This window comes from Eschrichtius robustus, chromosome 4 (assembly GCF_028021215.1).
Source record: "Eschrichtius robustus isolate mEscRob2 chromosome 4, mEscRob2.pri, whole genome shotgun sequence".
Lineage (NCBI taxonomy): Eukaryota > Metazoa > Chordata > Mammalia > Artiodactyla > Eschrichtiidae > Eschrichtius > Eschrichtius robustus.
In genome coordinates, this window is record NC_090827.1 from 75,502,607 (window position 1) to 75,521,251 (window position 18,645).

General features: G+C 42.5%; 2 protein-coding genes and 1 non-coding gene across 3 annotated transcripts in view; 1 reads left to right on the forward strand and 2 right to left on the reverse strand.

Annotated features, from left to right (window-relative positions):
* POLR2B (RNA polymerase II subunit B) overlaps nucleotides 1-239 on the reverse strand; it is a 46,380-nt gene extending 46,141 nt beyond the window's left edge. Inside the window, exon 1 of the mRNA XM_068542876.1 lies at nucleotides 114-239. Coding sequence (XP_068398977.1) covers nucleotides 114-132 — 19 coding nt within the window. The 5' untranslated portion in view covers nucleotides 133-239. The remainder of the gene's footprint in view (nucleotides 1-113) is intronic.
* Nucleotides 240-983: 744 nt separating this feature from the next.
* LOC137764147 (nitric oxide-associated protein 1) lies at nucleotides 984-12,284 on the forward strand. The gene is made up of 7 exons (XM_068542878.1): nucleotides 984-2,262; nucleotides 3,412-3,576; nucleotides 4,197-4,402; nucleotides 7,128-7,259; nucleotides 8,290-8,406; nucleotides 11,402-11,522; nucleotides 11,969-12,284. The coding sequence occupies exons 1-7, from the start codon at nucleotides 1,113-1,115 to the stop codon at nucleotides 12,166-12,168; spliced, it is 2,091 nt and encodes a 696-aa protein (XP_068398979.1). The 5' UTR covers nucleotides 984-1,112; the 3' UTR covers nucleotides 12,169-12,284.
* On the reverse strand, nucleotides 8,121-8,193 carry TRNAR-UCU (transfer RNA arginine (anticodon UCU)). The gene has a single exon. It is a non-coding gene; the product is annotated as a tRNA-Arg (tRNA).
* Nucleotides 12,285-18,645: the final 6,361 nt, after the last annotated feature.

Sequence of the window (18,645 nt, forward strand, 5' to 3'; positions counted from 1 at the left end):
GGGGCCATGGTGCGGCGGGCCGGGTAGGAGGCCGCAAATCCTCAATTCATCCAGCTACCCACGTTTCCCCCCCTTAGATGGGTGGCCACGGAGTGTTCTGAGTGGTCACCTACCCTCGTCCGCGTCATACATATTGGCAAACGGTTCCCGAGCGCCTAACTCTAGAAATCACACACGGAAAGGCGCGCAGCTGCTCCGACGTCCGCAGCGTGAGGCGAAATAATTTCCGTCTCCGGCGTTCCCAGAATACTCTGCGTCCCACACGAAGCTCCGCCCACAAAGACGCCAATTAAGGTCTGCGCCTGCGCGAAGGGTAGGTTAAGCTGCGTTAAGGGTTAGTATTGTGCATGCTCGATTTGTGGGCTGAAGTTTCCCGTGCCTGACAATGAGGACCGTTCCTTGCAGTTTGAGTCGGATCCAGCCATTGAAACTTTGTTTTTCAGTGTTGTTGCACAAATAAATAATGGCACCTTAAAAAAAAAAAAGTCAAGAAGATTTAATAATAAAGGGTTTCGTTGTAGCCATGCTTTATTTTTTTCGGTTCCAAAGACTTAAAAACACGAAGCTTTAAAAAATGATTTCTGTGTACATAAGCCATAGTCAAATTTTTAAAAAATGTTTAAGAAATATTATTTTTAATGTTGCACAAATAATGACACCCAAAAAAATAATAATAAAGCCAAGAAGATGTATTAATAAAAGGTTTTAATTGTGGCCATAAGTCTGCGGCACTAGATTTTCTATTTTCCAGTCCGAAAGACAAAACAACACGAAGCTTTAAAAAATGTGATTTCTTAACGGCAGCTAGTGCCAGCGGCGCGTTTTAAGAAGTCTGAAAGTGGATAAACCCTCACTCACTAGCCTATTCGGCCAACCCACCCCAGTTTAAGTGCCCGGAGCCTTTATCTCCGCTTTAAATGGGCTCTCTGACCACAGCGCCTTCATCGCGAGAACTCACGAGATTAGACGCGGGAGGAGGAGCTGAAGTGCGACGCTGAAAAATGACAGCTCTCAGGTAGTCCCGGGCTGTCGCTACTGTTTTACGCACGTCTGGGGCCACAGAGCACGCGCGAAAAGGTGACTCAGCCCCTTTGCCCACGCCCGCGTTTCTCATGCTGCCCGCGCGCCTCACTTGTAGGCTGCTGTGCAGCCTTCTGCGGGGATCCACTCCCACGATAGGGCGCCATGGCCTCCGGGAGAAGCTCCTCGAGAGGAGAGGTGCGGCCAACGCCACCTCCCGGCACCCATCCGGCCTGGGATGTGGGCTTCCCCGTGGCGCGACAGCGACTGGGGATAACCAAGGAAGGGCTGACATGGAGGAGAGTTTTCTGTTCCCCGAGTACGTCCCGGATCCGGAGCCCGCAGTGACCCTCCATGACCAGCTGCGGGAGCTGCAGCAGCGGCAGGAGGAGGAGGAGCGACGGGTGCTGCAGCGACGGGAGGAGCGGCGGCAGCAGAAACTACGCACCGGCTGGCGGGTGCACCCGGACGTGGGGCACCCGGACCCGACGGTGCCGCCCAGCGGCCTGAACTGTTCGGGTTGCGGGGCGGAGCTACACTGCCAGGACCCGGGAGTGCCCGGTTACCTGCCCAGTGAGAAGTTCCTAAGCGCGGCGGCGCAGGAGGACGGCGGGCTGGCGCAGACCGTGTGCCAGCGCTGCTGGCTGCTGGTGCATCACCGCCGCGCCCTGCACCTGCAGGTGAGTCGCGAGCAGTACCTGGAGCTGGTGACCGCCGCGCTGCGGCGGCCCGAGCCTGCCCTGGTGCTGTACATGGTGGACCTGCTTGATCTGCCCGACGCCCTGCTGCCCCACCTGCCCGCGCTGGTGGGCCCCAAGCAGCTGATCGTGCTGGGAAACAAGGTGGACCTGCTGCCCCAGGATACTCCCGGCTACCGACAGCGGCTCCGGGAGCGACTGTGGGACGACTGTGCCCGCGCCGGGCTCCTGCCGCCCCCTGGCTACCGAAGGCCACAACACCCCAGCGGGGACCGGCCACGGGACGGGGAGGAGAATGCGAATCTTTCGCCCAGGTCCCGCACGGTGCTCAGAGACGTGCGGCTCATCAGCGCCAAGACTGGCTATGGAGTCGAAGAGTTGATCTCCGCGCTCCAGCGTTCCTGGCGCTACCGCGGCGACGTCTACCTGGTTGGCGCCACCAACGCTGGCAAGTCCACTCTCTTCAACACGCTCCTGGAGTCCGATTACTGCATCGCCAAGGGCGCTGAGGCTATCGACAGAGCCACCATCTCCTCTTGGCCTGGTGAGCCTTAGGACGCCCGTCCCCTTCGTATTTTTTTTTTTAATATTTATTTAGTTATTTGGTTGTGCCTGGTCTTAATTGAGGCAGGCAGGCTCCTTAGTTGCAGCACTTGGGGTCCTTAGTTGCGGTAGGCTGGCTTCTTAGTTGTGGCATGCATGTGGGATCTAGTTCCCTGACCAGGGATCAAACCCAGGCCTCCTGCATTGGGAGCGTGGAGTCTTACCCACTGCACCACCAGGGAAGTACCCTCCTTCGTTTTCTGAGAAGCTGGAAGTCTGATCGTAGTTCAGGCACCTAGTCCTATATCCTTCCTTAATGTACACCAGGGGCTGGCTGGGGGCTTCCTTTAAAAATTCTCTACCTACTTCGGTCACATTTCTCTTTTGTGTCAGTTTAATGCTTGGAAATTCAGTATATGTTTTAGTAACTTTCCAATAGAAATAATTAGAGTACTTCTAGGTACCAGTCACTGTTCTAGGCACTGTAGATGAACCAGGGGACAAAGCAGTGTCTGCTCTCTTGGAGGTTTCCCTCGTAACTTTAGTTCTTTGTATGTTTCTCAAGAAAGTCCTTTTACTTTCTAAACCTCCCTCCACCCTTCAGTCTCACTCTTCATATCTTGAGTTTAGTCAGGAGAGTACTATACAGATTTAACATTTGAATAATTCACTAATGCAATATGATATGTGGCTTTGTTGGAAAGAAATTTCAACTTTGTGACTTTAAGAAACGTCTGTAGTAATTGCAAAATGGGTCCTTCTGTGACCTGTTTGTATCTAACAGTTGGCAAAACGAACTACTTCATTTGATCCTTTGAAACCAGCATTGAACTTTGCTAGATAAGCTGTACTTCTCTGTCAGGGACATTGGTTGACTTATACACAGAAGTGCTTTTATACCGGCTAGGAGTATGCAGAAGATGGAAAAAGATCAGGCCTATAGATTTGGCATTCAAATTCTGGTTGAGCTTGTGGGCTGATCTCTGAACCTATTGCCTCATCTGTAAAGTAAGAATAATTTTGTGGAGGGTTGTCATGAAAGTTAAGAGAAATAATCACAGTATCCAAGACACTGTAGATCCTCATAAATGTATTATTCCATTTTCTTGTACAACGTTTATAACAACATATGTATTCTTTGGTATTTCAGGTACTACATTAAACCTTCTGAAGTTTCCTATTTGTAACCCAACTCCTTACAGAATGTTTCAAAGGCAAAAAAGGCTTAAAAGAGATGCAACTGAAGCAGAAGAAGATCTCAGTCAGCAAGAACAAAATAAACTTAATCTCTTGAAAAAGCATGGTTATGTAGTAGGTAAGCATCTTCTATAGGAAAACTCTTCCTTAGGTCTATGCTAAAATTTTCTGTAGAACAACCTGAAATAGAGCTCTCTGGGGCTAGCCAGTTTTTGTGGGGAGACACTTCCTCTTTCTGGAACATAGAGGCAAGGCTACTGTTTGGAAACCCAGAATTCATTGTGTTGGGAAAATTGAGACAGTAGATACTTGGAGAAATCCGGGAAAGGAAATGCAAATAACTGCCTACCTGGCCATTGTCAGCAACAGAAGCATTTTCACTAAGATACCAGCCCCCTCCTTACACACCAGTACAAGTTGTTGACCTGTAGCAGGTTTAAATTGGATTCTCCCCCTTTCCTTGGTATCTCTTTATAACCTGTCTTTACTAAAAACAGTTTGATTCCCAGCACTCTCCCCCTTCGCCCAGTGTGCACAGCCAGCCACACATACTTGATCATTGCAAGAGTCTGACTCCCACTGCATTTAGAAATAAAGCAAAAGTATCATTGTGGTCTCACTTCCTTCCAAACACCACTGTTAGTCCTAGTAACTTCTTCGAGGCAAACATAAGAACTACCTGTCTCGAGTCAAAAGCTTTAAAGGAGTGACTACTAACTTCAGTATAACTTGTTCTAGGAAGAGTTGGAAGAACATTCTTGTATTCAGAAGAACAGAAGGATAAAGCTGCCTTTGAGTTTGATGCCGATTCACTTGCCTTTGACATGGGAAATGAACCTGTTATGATTGCAGATAAATCTACCAAACGAGTAGAATTGACCCCACAAGATGTGAAAGATGCCCACTGGTTTTATGACACCCCTGGAATTACAAAAGAAAATTGTGTAGGTATTTAATGTATTTTAGAAACATTAACTTTCAATTGCAAGAGTACTGTCTTAATTGGCAGAAAAAGAGGTATCCTTTCATTTTAGACTCAGTTCTGATTCATGCATAGAAGCGTTTCAGGGATGAATCTATATGCCATCAAGTACTGTATGCCATTTGGTAGACGTCACTGCTAACAACCTACTTCTATCCTTGTGGTTGTTACCTTAGTTAGGGAGACATTTACAGAATCCTAGATTTTGAGGTTGGAAGAAATCATAAATATCACTGCAGTCCAGCCACCTGTTCCATGCTTGAGTTCCCTCCATAACATATTCACCAGGAGGTGCATCCACCTTGAAGTAAGGAGTGACTCACCATCAGCTGAAGCAGTGTCACCTCACCTCCCAAGGTCACCCTGCTCTTTATATTGAGCCGAGCAGTGTCCCTGTAATTTGTACCTATTGTTCCCCAAAAGTGTATGGAACAAATATAATGTCTAGTTCCCTTTGCCAGACATTGAAACGTTTTAGAGTATAATATCCTCTCTCTTCCTCACTCTACCCTTTTCTTCTCTTTCATTAGTTCATCCAACAGACATGGAGCACTTACTGTGCTGACATAATCTAGACAGTTTGTCTTCATTTCCTATAGCCATTCTGAGAATAGGCTATGAACAAAGGACCCTTTCCAGAATGAATTCTAATTTGTTTTTGTTCCTGAAAGTATGACACAAAGAACTAACTTTCTTATGTAAGTGCCCTCAGATGAACCTAATTTAGAATAGGATCAACTCTACCTATCTTGCCCTTGTATATCTTTTCAGTCCAGTTGCAGGATCTCCCGGGCAACTTTGATTTTATCTTAAATTCAGCCTATATCCTACATATTTGTTATATCTCAGAACCTTTTATTCATTTGCAGTTTTTTTTTAATTTATTTATTTAATTTATTTATTTTTGGCTGGGTTGGGTCTTCATTGCTGCGTGTGGGCTTTCTCTAGTTGCGGCGAGTGGGGGCTACTCTTCGTTGCGGCGTGTGGGCTTCTCATTGCGGTGGCTTCTCTTGCTGCGGAGCATAGGCTCTAGGCATGCGGGCTTCAGTAGTTGTGGCACACGGGCTCAGTAGTTGTGGCACACGGGCTTAGTTGCTCCGCAGCATGTGGGATCTTCCCGGACCAGGGCTTGAACCCATGTCCCCTGCGTTGGCAGGCGGATTCTTAACCACTGTGCCACCAGGGAAGCCCTCATTTGCAGTTTTGATCATTATCCAAGTCATTGACTGAATCAAGTGTGTATCCAGGATACTGCCTTTCAACAGATCCACTAATCAGCTTCCTTTGAATCTGGTTAGTGACCAGGTTCTAATTCACCTAGTTATCTCTGTATATCCCTGTGAAACAACATTAGATTCTTAGATACTTTTCCTTCCTTTGCCTCATCCGAATCACTTATAGTTTCATTCTCAGAATTTGATGTACCTATATAGATCTTTTAACTTTTTTTTTTTCTCTCCTAGAATAATTGTGTCCAGTCTTTACTTCCTTAGCAATCCAGAACTTCAGAGTAACTGTACTGCTTCCTAGTAATGTTCTATGACTTTAACTTCACCAACTCATTCTTCAGTTTTAGGCTCAGTTAGGTCAGGGATAGCAGTTACTTCAGTCATGTATATCCTCTTGTCAGTTAGTCAGAAAGGCAAGACTTTGCTAACTCACAAATTCAGATTTGTTAATTTGCAGTGAGACCTTCAAGTTTTTAGATATAAGAGTTCTCTCAGGCAGTTTGATTTTCTGTCAGTTTATTGATATATTTATTTAATGCCTTGAACCAGTGTTTCCCAAACTGAACCAAGGAACTCTATTGTGAAGTATTAACGTCTCTGCTAAAAGGGTTAAAATATTTCTTTACTGCACGTGGCTTTTAATGTGCTTTTCAAGCACAAATACTGAAGAAAACTACTCACAGCCCCCTTAGGTATTCTCTTGTGAGTCTCCCTAGATATCACATATTTTGTTATCTCCTTGTTATTTTTCTTAAGAAGCAAGTTCACAAAAGATTTTTAGCCATTTTTTTACTTTCTCAAAATTTTTTAAATCAGATTTTGATTCCCTAAGTCTTACCAGAATCTTGTACCGCCTGGCTTTTCTTTTCCATTTTCTCTAGTCTATTTAGGAACTCTTCATCCTTAGAAGCCACAGGATTCATAACTTTCTCTCATTTTTTTTGCTGAGTATTTGGAGGAAATAAGGAAACCAAAGACTGGAATTTAGAAAAGCTTCTTCTAGCTCTTTACCTGCTCTAAGAATGGGGTGATCATTTTCATTTAATGCATGCATAGCTGCCACTAGGACAGAATATAGCACGTTACCTTACCTTTATCTGAAAACTACTGCTCCCTGGAAGGCTTGACGAGAGAACATATTTTCTCTCCTGGGATTGAATCATCAGTGTCTTCAGTTCACAGCAAATCTGACAGAATTCGGAGGATGCTGCTGTTTCGTATTCCTGTAAGGTTATTTTGCCATTACTCAAGATTAAGTTGTGAAACAAGAGTAAAGCCATTTATAAATTGATTCATTTAGAAAGAATATATGAATTTTATGTGCAGCAAATTCTAAAATACATACTTTGATTTATTGTGAAGCCTGGAATATATAACTTTTTATCTTACAGGTAAAGCACAATATATCAGACGTTCATTGAAAGTAATTCTCTAAAAAATCTGCCCTCTGCTTTACAGATTTTAAGTCTTCTAACAGAAAAAGAAGTAAATACTGTTTTGCCAACACATTCCATTGTTCCAAGAACTTTCGTGCTTAAACCAGGAATGGTTCTATTTTTGGGTGCCATAGGCCGCATAGATTTTCTGAAGGTAAGGAAAGTCCGTACCATTGAAAAGTGACTTTAGTATTGGGATTTACTTTAAGGAAGCAGATATACGATCAAGACTAGCAAAATGTTGATAACTAGGTCATGACTGTGGGGGTTGGTATACTATTCTTTTGTGTGTGTTTGAAAATGTCTATGATAAAAACCTGGGATAATGAAATGGGGGGAAAAAAAGTAATAAGTCTTAAAAAACTATATCTTCAATAGGCAGTCGAGTGCCCCATACAGCTTGGCATTAAGCAAAGATACTTTCCCTCTCCTGTGGTATTGTCTTATGTGGAAATCAGAGGTCATACCTTTAAGTGCAGGGTTAATATGCATTAAATAAATTCCACGCTCTTTATATTCCATGATGTGTATACTTTTATAGATGTGTTTTTGGGTTTGGTATTCATTTACATAGCATCACTCAGAGATTTTAGAGCATCTGTAGAATTGATCCCTGTTTTTACCAAAGTGAGGAGAAAAATGGAAAATGAAACATGGATATGTCCAACAACACTGAATGCAACCTGCAAGCCATTGCCTTAGCACACTTCTTGGTTTTGTGTTTGTTCATAATTTGTTGGAAATTTAGGCATACACACTTAAAACCTTATGTATTTCCATAGAGACCATAGAATGTTAACATTTTAAACCAAACTTTACACAGGGACACTTAAAGCAGACAGTATTTTCTTTTGTTTTTTATAATAGACGTTTGTTTGGTTTTTTTAAGTATCAACAAACCTATGGAAGAAATCATAGTTTTATATAAATGGGTGAAATGCAGTGCTTCTGCCATATTTTGCCCCCCCCCACCTTGTTTTTTTTTGGCTGCACTGCACGGCATTCAGGATCTTAGTTCCCCAACCAGGGATCGAACCCATGCCCCCTGCAGTAGAAGTGCAGAGCCCTAACCACTGGACCACCAGGGAATTCCCCCAATTTTTTTTTTTTTAATCATACCTTGTAATGTGCTGGTTTTGCAAGTTTTTCGTTATATAAAATAAGTTCCTTCTTCCTTTCTTAAGGGAAATCAGTCAGCTTGGTTTACAGTTGTGGCTTCCAACTTCCTTCCCGTTCACATTACTTCGTTGGACAAGGCGGACACTATATATCAGAAGCACAGGGGTCATACGTTACTCAAGGTGAGGCAACACGCTTTGATGGTTGCATAGTTAGGTTAACACACCCTGTGATAGTCCCACGGCCCTGCTAAAAAAGCCTTTGTTGGACAGAACCATCTTTGTTACACTCTCAGCTAGCTCTCCCCTGACCTTGTTCACCTTGAGGATTTTGACTATAACGTGAGGTGGGCTCCTATAGAAAAGGGATGTTGGATTGGACTGATCCTAGAATAGTGACAGAGCTGGGTTTTCTCTAGGTCATACTGTCCAATACGGTAGGCCTGTGTGCCTATTTAAATAAGTTAATTAAAATGAAATAAACTTTCAAATTTAGTTCTTCACTTGCACTAGCCACTTTTCAACTGCCCTGCGGTCACATCATTGCAGAAAGTTGTGCTGTATACTGTGAGTGAAGAGAAGTTACAGATTTTCTCACAACTGGGTGATGCTACTGGCATCTAGTATCATCCAGAGATGATGCCAAACATAATGCGATACACAAGACAGCACCTCACAACACAGAATTATCTGGTCCAAAAGGTGCGTAGTGCTGAGTTGAGAAGCCCTTGTATGAGTGGAAAAGCTCTCCTCCCAGGTTCTTAATCCCAGGCACATACAGGTTATCGTACCTCCTCTCTCCTGCTTTACTTGCTCCTTCCTTTGACCTGTTAAGCAGTGTGTTAAAATTTCTCTGATCTTTATTTTTTTTAAATATTTATTTATTAATTAATTTATTTGGCTGCGCCGGGTCTTAGTTGTGGCACTTGGGATCTTCATTGCGGCATGTGTGTGGGATCTAGTTCCCTGACCGGGGATCAAACTTGGGCCCCCTGCATTGGGAGCACAGAGTCTTAACCATTGGACCACCAGGGAAGTCCCTCTCTAATCTTTAAAAAACAAAACAAAACTCAGTGTCCCACTCATTCCTCCTCTTTACAATCAAGTTTACTCCTGCTTCTCACGTCCCATCCTCTGCAGTCCCCGTTGTGCCCTTTCTGTGCCACTGAAATTGTTCCAAGTTCACCAGAGACTGAATGGGGCCTGTTTACAGATCTTTAACCAGACATGGGTACACGCTGTTGGCTAGTGTGTAGTGTATGATAGTTAAGATCTCTGGAGCCAGGATGGGTCCAAATCCTGCTCTGCTCCACCACTTAACGAAGCTGTGTGACTTTAGGTAAGTTTCCTTTACCTCTCTCTGTTGTACCTACGCCACGAGGTTGTGGAGAAGATCAAGTGCAAGGGGACTGTTGTCACTGCTACGTAAGTATTTGTGGTGATGAAGATTATGGGACATACCTACTGCAAAAATAGCGGGTACGTCCAAGGAAGAGGTGATTTACCATTAATTAATGCTCATACAACTGAAAATAAGTCAAAACACAAAATACACACCCGCCCTTCAACAAGGATAAAACCAACCTGACTTGGGAAGTAAATGCTTCTTTCTCTCTGGATTTCCTAAGAAAGCCAGAGTGAAATTAAAACTCCATCGAAATAACTGCCCTAAAGTTAATACTCCAGAGACATGTAGGATTTGCAGGGTAGGGCTCCACCCCCATGCATCTGTGTAGTCTTCAGAGTGGACTCACTGATACTTCTCAAAGCAACACTGAGGCTTCTCTCCCGGTGTAATACAAATGGTTTCTTGGGCTGCTCTGTGGCTCATCCTTGCCTTCTGGTTTTCTTACTCACCTCCCAAGTCAAAGTCAATCCTGCCTCCTAATTACCACTGAGACCAGCCTCATAGTCCAAACTGTAATCTACTTTCTTTAGGCTGTTTTGAGATCCTTAGATATTTTCCCAGCTCCCAGTTTCACTGCCTTCTGCCCACCCTCACCCCACCACAGCTGTAGTTCTCAACCAGGGTTGACTCTTACCTCAAGGGAACATTTGACAAAGACTGGAGGCGTTTTTGGTTTTCACAACTTGGTGGATGCTGAGTAGAGGCTGCTAAAACTTGTGCAATGCACAGGACAGCCTCCCGGGACAAAGAATTATTTGGCCCAAAAGGTCAATAGTGCTGAGATTGAGAAACCCTGCACTACGCAGATTTTTCCAAAATACAAAGCAGGCCACAGTATTCCTTTATGATTCTTTTCTCTTTCCTGCTTATAATTCCTTGGTAGTTCCACATTACTGAGAGAACTCTAAACTGATAGCCTCATCACTAATGCACACACACACATAACATACTCTGCACAGTTCTCTGAACTCATTATCCTTTTTCCAATTTCTGTGTCTGTACATGATACTAACCCAGGATACCTTTCCACTGAATAACTTTAATCTATTTTTCAAATTCTGCTCTTCATTAATGTTTTCCTTGACCAAACCACGTTCATTACTTCCTTCACAATCACAGTAATTAGTAGATGCCTCTCATCACGTTTCTTACCTTGTAATTTATTTACTTGCTGTTTCCACCTTCTGATCTCCTCGGGGGTAGGGACCATATAGAACATATTGTAATAGCTATCTTTGTGTCCTTAGTGCTAAACACAGAGAGATCTGTTAATAAACAGGTAAATTATCCAGTTAATTCCAATTCATGGAAACACCTGTAAACATAGAAGCTGAATCTTACCCATTATCCATGTACCCTTGAGAGGTAATGAGGCAGGGATTAATCTCTGTGTCCAGCCAGGCCTGTAAGAACTAAGGTATTTGGAAGGATGTTGCTTTAATTGCCCAAAATTATTGTGTCTAAAGCTTTATGGAGGACAGTAAAAACTGTAAGCTAATAAAGCAAGATTCTGCTGTCTGGAGGTTACCACCAGATGGATGCCTGCATGGGGCCCTTGTCACTGGGATCTTAGGCTTCATCCATCACAAAGCTCCCGGGCTTTTCATTTGACCTAGAAGTGTGATTTGGGTTTTTTTAACAGTTGAATGTTTAAAAGGATTTTATTCTTGATACCTGTACAGTAATATCTTATCAGTGCCTTACTTAATATTAGAGTTATCAGGGGTTTAATTTGAACTTCCAAATATCTTCATCTCCTCCCAATGGAAGGTTCCAATGGGTGGAGAAGAAAGAATGGCAGGATTTCCTCCTCTTGTTGCTGAAGACATCACATTAGATGAAGGACTTGGGGAATCTGAAGCAGTGGCTGACATCAAGTTCTCCTCTGCAGGTAATTTTACACCAAGCACTTCTTTATTTTTTAATTTGGCCACACCGCACGGCACGTGGGATCTTAACCCCCTGACCAGGGATCAAACCCGCACCCCCTGTAATAGAAGCACGGAGTCTTATCAACTGGACCGCTAGGGAGGTCCCTACACCAAGCACTTTTTAAAAGGTGAATAAAGTAGCCGTACTGACTTTTAGTATATTTTTATACAGATGTGCCTTAACTGACATAAGCTGAATATTTTAAGAAATACATACTAGATTATTCATAAGATGTAAGCTACTCTGAAAATAAATCTGTACCTTTTCACAAATGCATTGTATGCTTTTAAAAAATAGAGTGAAAGACAGCAGTAGCCTCCCTTGGGTTTCCATTTTGAGCTGTGTTTGGTGTTTTTAATAAGATAGTTGCTAACACCATTTGTGTTCTGCCGTGTTCTTGCATAGGCTGGGTAGCAGTAACGCCGCAGTTCAAGGACAAACTGCACCTCCGAGGCTACACACCTCAAGGAACAGTTCTGACGGTCCGGCGCCCACTCTTGCCACATGTAGTTAACATCAAAGGAGAGCGCATCCGGAGAAGCGTGGCCTATAAAACCAAAAAGCCTCCTGCCCTTGTGTACAATCTGCAGAAAAAGAAAAAATAATAAATATATGAAGCTGACCTGTTCACATTGAACATTAATGATATAGAACATACTGTATACATTGCATTGCATTAAATATTGCTATAATAAAGCCTTCCGCCACCCTTTTTAAGCTACCAAGGACCGTGCCTCTTTTTAATGAATTGAGTTTGTAAACACAAGTTATTTTTTGGTAGGGTATGTATATGTGTGTATCTATGGTTCAAATATACCTAAAATGGGGTTCTGCTACATTCAGGTTTCTCCCGCTACCATTTTTTTGAAACCAGATGGCATTTCTAATTTGGAGTCTAGTTGAGAGAGCAGCTTAGCAGTTGTCATGTGAAAAAATGGCAGAAAATCAATTTCTCCAAAATACATTGGCTTAAATGAGATAGAAGTGAGTATGTGGCTTTGCTCCACGTAGTCATCCAAGGACCCGACTGGGGGAACGTGCCGCAGCTTCCATCTCTGGGTCTAAGGTGGTTGCTCAAGTCGTCATCCTTTCGCAATGGGAAAAAGAGAAGAGAGTGAAGAGCATGCGGCTCCCCTACTGAAAAGAAGGGGGAAGTGCTGGAAGTTGCCCACTCACAGCGTCCACTGCTCAACAGTTACACGGCCACACCCCCCATGGGGAAGCTGGAGGATGTAGAGGGAAATGGGGATTTCAGACTTGTATTACTTAAGGGAAGAAGGGGAGAATAGAAGCTGGAAAACAAGAAGTTTCCCTTACATAACCTAAAAGGGCCTGAAAATCTTAGAAAAGAATTCATATTATGTCTTTCTGGCATTCAGTTTCTTCTGCAAGGATCACAGCACTTTAACCATTTTATCAACATTTGCCTGTAAACACTGTATAACATTACATCAGTCAGAAGTCTTTACCTTTATGTATTCCTAATTGAGTAAGTGGCACTACAGCTGTGGACAATGAACTGGCCAGTCAAGTCCCAGATCCCAATGTTGAGATAAAAGCTCGTGGAGTAAGCTGGCCTGAAACGCAGATCCATGAGCTTCCTGTAGACTCAGGTTTAGCATGAACTTCTCAATAGTCCCATGTTCTCTGTCAATGTGTACACTCTAGCTCCCTTCTCACTAAGTAAGTCATTGTAGGATAAACGGTCAGTGTTTTAAAATGCAACTTGTCAAAACTCTGTAGATCTCACTTTCATTGGGTTTCCAAGTGAATACTATTGACATCCTGGGGAAGGTAGTTCTTTATGTGCATCCTTCATCCCCAGATATGAAGGGCCAGGAGCAACTTCCCAGCCCCATCCCTCATCGTGATAGTTGAGAAGTACCCCTGACGTTTCCAGACCCAACCTCTAGAGGGCGGTAGCTTCCCAAGTTGAGAAAATGATTCGTAGTCGATTTCTAGTTGATTTTGGAGAGAATGAAATACTGTTAATTTTACAAGTTAAAGTTGTGACCATTATATTTCTATGTACTGTTCATAGTTTGGAGCTTAGGCCTGAATCTTTAGATTAAATGAAGAAAATATGGTAAACTTGGCGTTTGTGGAAAAATACAGAACCCCAAAACTGATGCTGTATTTACCCTGAAAACTTCTAATGTATTTTAGAGAGTACAACATTTCTCCCTCCTTATCTTCTCTCTAGGCTTTTACACCTACTAGCAAAGATTCCATTTTTAAATGTTCATAACTTATATTCTCAGGTTTCTCTTACCTCTAAAATTCAATGGTTATGTTTTGACCGAGGCATATCTAAAAATGTTCCAATGTACCTTGCTAGCAGTTTCAAACAGTGCAATTTACTAAGTAAGTTTCAGTTTCCCTGGTTATATTAGTCTCTTTGGGTCATCATTTTCTCATCTATAAAATGAGGGAATTACACTATATATTTTTCAGTCCTAACCTTTTATGATTCTCAGCAAAAACAGGCAGGAAAGCCAGGAAAGGGTGGTTATAATAGCTCAGACAAAAAAAAAAAAAGGCCCTCCGAGCATAAGACAGTGGAGAACTGCTGCTAGAATCTGCTATTAATTTACATTCTGCCAACCTAATGCAGCCCAGGATCACTGCCGGTCTATCCAACTGATCCACAGTGGATTTGCTATAAGAAAGTTCTCTTACTGTGTTGGTTTCTAAGTCAGCTTACTGATACTTCTTAATCCATTGATCTAAGTGTGAAGACTGCCCTTCCATCACTAATCATTTACACTGTGGCAGCATGCAGGAATTAGTAAAGAGTAGAAATTAATGGCAAGGTGTCAGGACAGCCCCCTCCTGTCCACAGGACAGAGGTTGAAGTACCCCCATCTCTCTCCCCACCACCCCTGCCGTCACCTTTAAAACAGCAGCATTTTCTCCAAAGTTACAAAGTGAAGCTTAACACATTTTGTATTTTTAATTACCATAAACAGCAAGCCCTACCAATCATCAGGGCTTTACTGTGTAGTTCCCCAGAGTCTAAACGTGTTTATGATACTTGGGACACTTCCCATGACAACCAAGGAGAAGTGGAGCACAGATGCAATCCTGTGTGCTTGTGTTTCTTGATCACTCAGACGCTTTTTGCAAAATGGAAATCAAGGCTAGTTTCCTGCAGATGACTAACTTGGAGCTCCAGCTGTGCCAGACATGGCAGAGCTGTTATTCACCGAGTAGGCACCCAGCAATGAAGCTGAGGCGAGCTGTTTTGTAGATGGCCTCTGATCATCTACCCTGGCTTCCCTCCCACTTGGCTCTGTCTTATGGAGCAGTAGAATCATTTCCATTCTTTCTCAGAATGTTCCATTTTCTCTTGGCTGCTCTCTTCCTCCCCGGAGGATTGTTTTCTCTCAACTGTCAAAGAGTAGTGCTTAAACAATAAAAACAAAACTTCAGACTCATGTGAATCCAATAGATAGCACCTCTGCCTGCTCTTAATGTCTCTGTCATGTTGTCTGCCCCACTGATGCCCTGTAGTGGGTGGGAATGGCTAAAGATTAACATTTTAACATCATATAGGAATGATGCCTCACTTTTCCCCTTCATGTCAAAGACCATCGATATTCTCTCATTTAGTACAGGAGTTTCATGATCTGAATATACCTAAGAGCATACTTAATATACCCATGGCTTGGAGCCCCAGGTTCCTTTTTTGCAGAAGTTTCCTTTTGCTTCTCAAACAATTCTCAGAATTTACCTTCTGGCTAATCAACCTAGTGGAAGAATTTGGTCATAATATTCTCACTGGTGGGTGCAACAGGTATGATGCTTAATCACAGACAGTCAGTACCTCTGGCCAGGAGCATTGGTAAATCTGAGAAAACTGAGGCCACACACACACAGACACATGTGCTAGAGAACACATCATCAGGTAATTTTGGACATGAGAGACTGCCAAGATCCTTTCTAACTTTTCCGTAAGTCCCTGGAAAATAGCCAGCATTCAGTGCAGGAATGAATGAATTAGGAGAACGAGAGGACTTTTCTATTTGGGGTGTTGTTTTTTGCCTTCCCTGAAAAATAGCAATAGAGCAGACTTAAATTTGCTTAGTAGCACTGACACTTTTCTAGGGTTTCTTCCCGTCCTGCCTAAATGCAATACCTTAAGATAGTTGTATTTAAGACTATTCCTAGCTGCTATGATCACGATAGCCCACATAGCTTCTTTTAATTCCGTACATTCTTATAATAATACTAGTGGCTAGCCCTTATTTAGCACATCCAATGAGCCAGGCACTGTTTTAAGCATTTTATATATGTTAACTGTATCCTTAGAACAACCCCATGTAGGAAGTATATACTATTATTACCTGTATTTAGAGATGAAGCTGAGGTAAAAGTAATTGCCCAGGGTCACACAACTGATGAGTGACAGAGCTGTGATTCAAACAAACACAAGCTCCAGTACCCTGTGGGTTTGTTTAATTATATAGTAAAAATGACTTTTTTTTTTCCCCTTTCAATGTACAGTTCTATGGATTTTTAATATACGTATAGGTTCGTTTAACAACCATCATAATCAGGACAGAAAAGTTCCAACAGCACCCAGGTTTTTAATCACCCAACAATACTTCCTGTATTTACTAGAATCCATTACAAATCTAAAGGCAAGAACTTTTCAACCTTAGGAGGGAAATGTGTTATCTTAGAAAAGAAAAGCAAACCACTTTGAAGACCTCCAAAGAAGGTAATGACACAATTTTCTTGTAAACTCTGTTACTGACACTTCCTAATTTCCTTTGAATCCTCCCATATACAATTCCAGCCTGAGAAGAATATTTCTAAAAAAAAAAATGCCTCAGAGCTGGTGTGTGTGTGTGTGTGTCTGTGTGTCTGTGTGTGTGTGTATGTGTCTGTGTGTGTGCTGCACCCTTGCTGTCTTACTTCAGCAACGCTGCCTAAACCTAAACAAGTGTCCCACTGTGATTTCCATGCTGTCTTACCATCTCAGGCGGCTTTAAAACGAAAGTGCTTTCATAGCTGGCTGGGAATCTTTTCACATTGCTAGTGAGCTTTGCCAAGTACCACGGACAGATCACAGCATGAGTGGAGATCCCAACCCACAATCCTGATTAAGAAAATAGGAAATTACATACACAGGAAATTTGGAATGCAAACATCCAAAGAATTAGATCACTAAACTATCCTAAAATAGAATCCTATTTAAAATCCTGATCCTATTAGTGACATAGAAGAACTGGTGGTCCCTATTTATTCACAAAACCAATAGCTTCAAAAACAAAATTTGGCCCTGAACTTGTTTAAGTGGGCTTGTCTTTTGTACTTGTGTAGCACTCATCCTGTTTCCTGTTCCTTTTCACATCTTACTTTCACTAAAAGGGGATCCTGGTTGCCCACTTAAAGGCTTTTTATTAATCTCCAGTTTTCCTCAGCATTTAACATCTGGCTTAAAAAGATTTTTTTCCTGTCTTTGACTTTAAACTATGGTTAAATATTCAACAGGAAGGAAAATGAGAAAAATGGGGACTACTGTCCCTTAAAATATCGGATAAAAGATGTATTTTATTGAAGCACTAGCTAAAGAAAATGTGTTTTTCACTGGACAACTAAGGCTATTACATAAAGTAATTCTGAGGAATGTGTTGAAGATTTGCAACACAGGGACTTGACTAAGACTGTGCAATAAAAGAAAACAATGCTTAGCAGTCCCACTAACCCACAAACTCTACCATTCAGCGTGGCTTCAGTAACTTCTAGGTACAGTTACTCATTTGTCAATTGGAAATGCTTCTTTTTTAACTAGATTGAGGGCATAATTAGGTTTGTATCCACATCTGTTGCTGAGCAGCTAACCACCCCAAAACTTAGTGACTTGAAACAAGCTTCTATTTGCTCTTTAGTTGGGCAGTTTAATCTGGGCTCAGCTCAGTGGTTCTCCCACTCTGTTGGGATATGCATTTGCAGACCTCACTCCATGTCAGAAGCTTCAGCTGGGATGGCTGTAATAGGTGAGAAACCTGGACCTTTTTCCATGGGTCCCTCTCTCTACCTAGAATATCATCCTAAAGTAGGCCAGTTCAGGCTTGTTCACAAGGTCATCGTGTTCAGAAAAAGCATGAGAGTAGAAGCTGCAAGGCCTCTGGAGGCTGAAGCTCAGAGATCACGCAATGTCACTCTGCTGCATTCTATTGGTCAAAGCAAGTCACAATGGCAGCACAGACTCAAGCTGACTGGAAGGGCTGCAAAGAATCTGTGGCCACTTTCATCTACCACAAGATTTCAGCATGTTCATCACCTTGAGGAAAATGTAGTATAACATGCTATATATTCTGACCTATGTGAAGAGAATCCACTGTAAACTTATCAAATAAGAAATTTGATGCTAACTTAAATTTACCTCAGGAGTCAGATACATAGAGCAGCTACGTGACTGAGAAAAGGAGGGAACAAAAGGCTGTAGGATTTTGATTTCATCATAAATCTTTTAGGAATAGTTTTTCTTTTTTTTAACTGTGGGTGTATTACTTTCCTAAATTTAAGATGACCAAAAATTCCATTCAGATGCAAATCTAGGCTATCTCCACTCCCTTACCACATCAATGCTGAATGTTAAATGAACACGTTATCCATCATTTTGTTATTATAAGCAACACTAAATTAAACATCCTGAATATATACATCTTGTGTTAAAACAAACAAAAAAATACTTGAACATAAAGAGTGCAAGACATGATTACTATTAGCAAATCTGAAAGAAGTTCTACCTTTTTTTTAAAATTTATTTTTGTCTGCGTTGGTTCTTCGTTGCTGCATGCAGGCTTTTTAGTTGCAGCGAGTGGGCGTTATTCTTCGTTGTAGTGTGCAGGCCTCTCATTGCAGTGGCTTCTCTTGTTGCGGAGCATGGGCTCTAGGCGTGTGGGCTTCAGTAGTTGTGGCTCACGGGCTCTAGAATGCAGGCTCAGTAGTTGTGGCGCACGAGCTTAGTTGTTCCGCGGCATGTGGGATCTTCCTGGACCAGGGCTCGAACCCGTGTCCCCTGCATTGGCAGGCGGATTCTTAACCACTGCGCCACCAAGGAAGCCCTG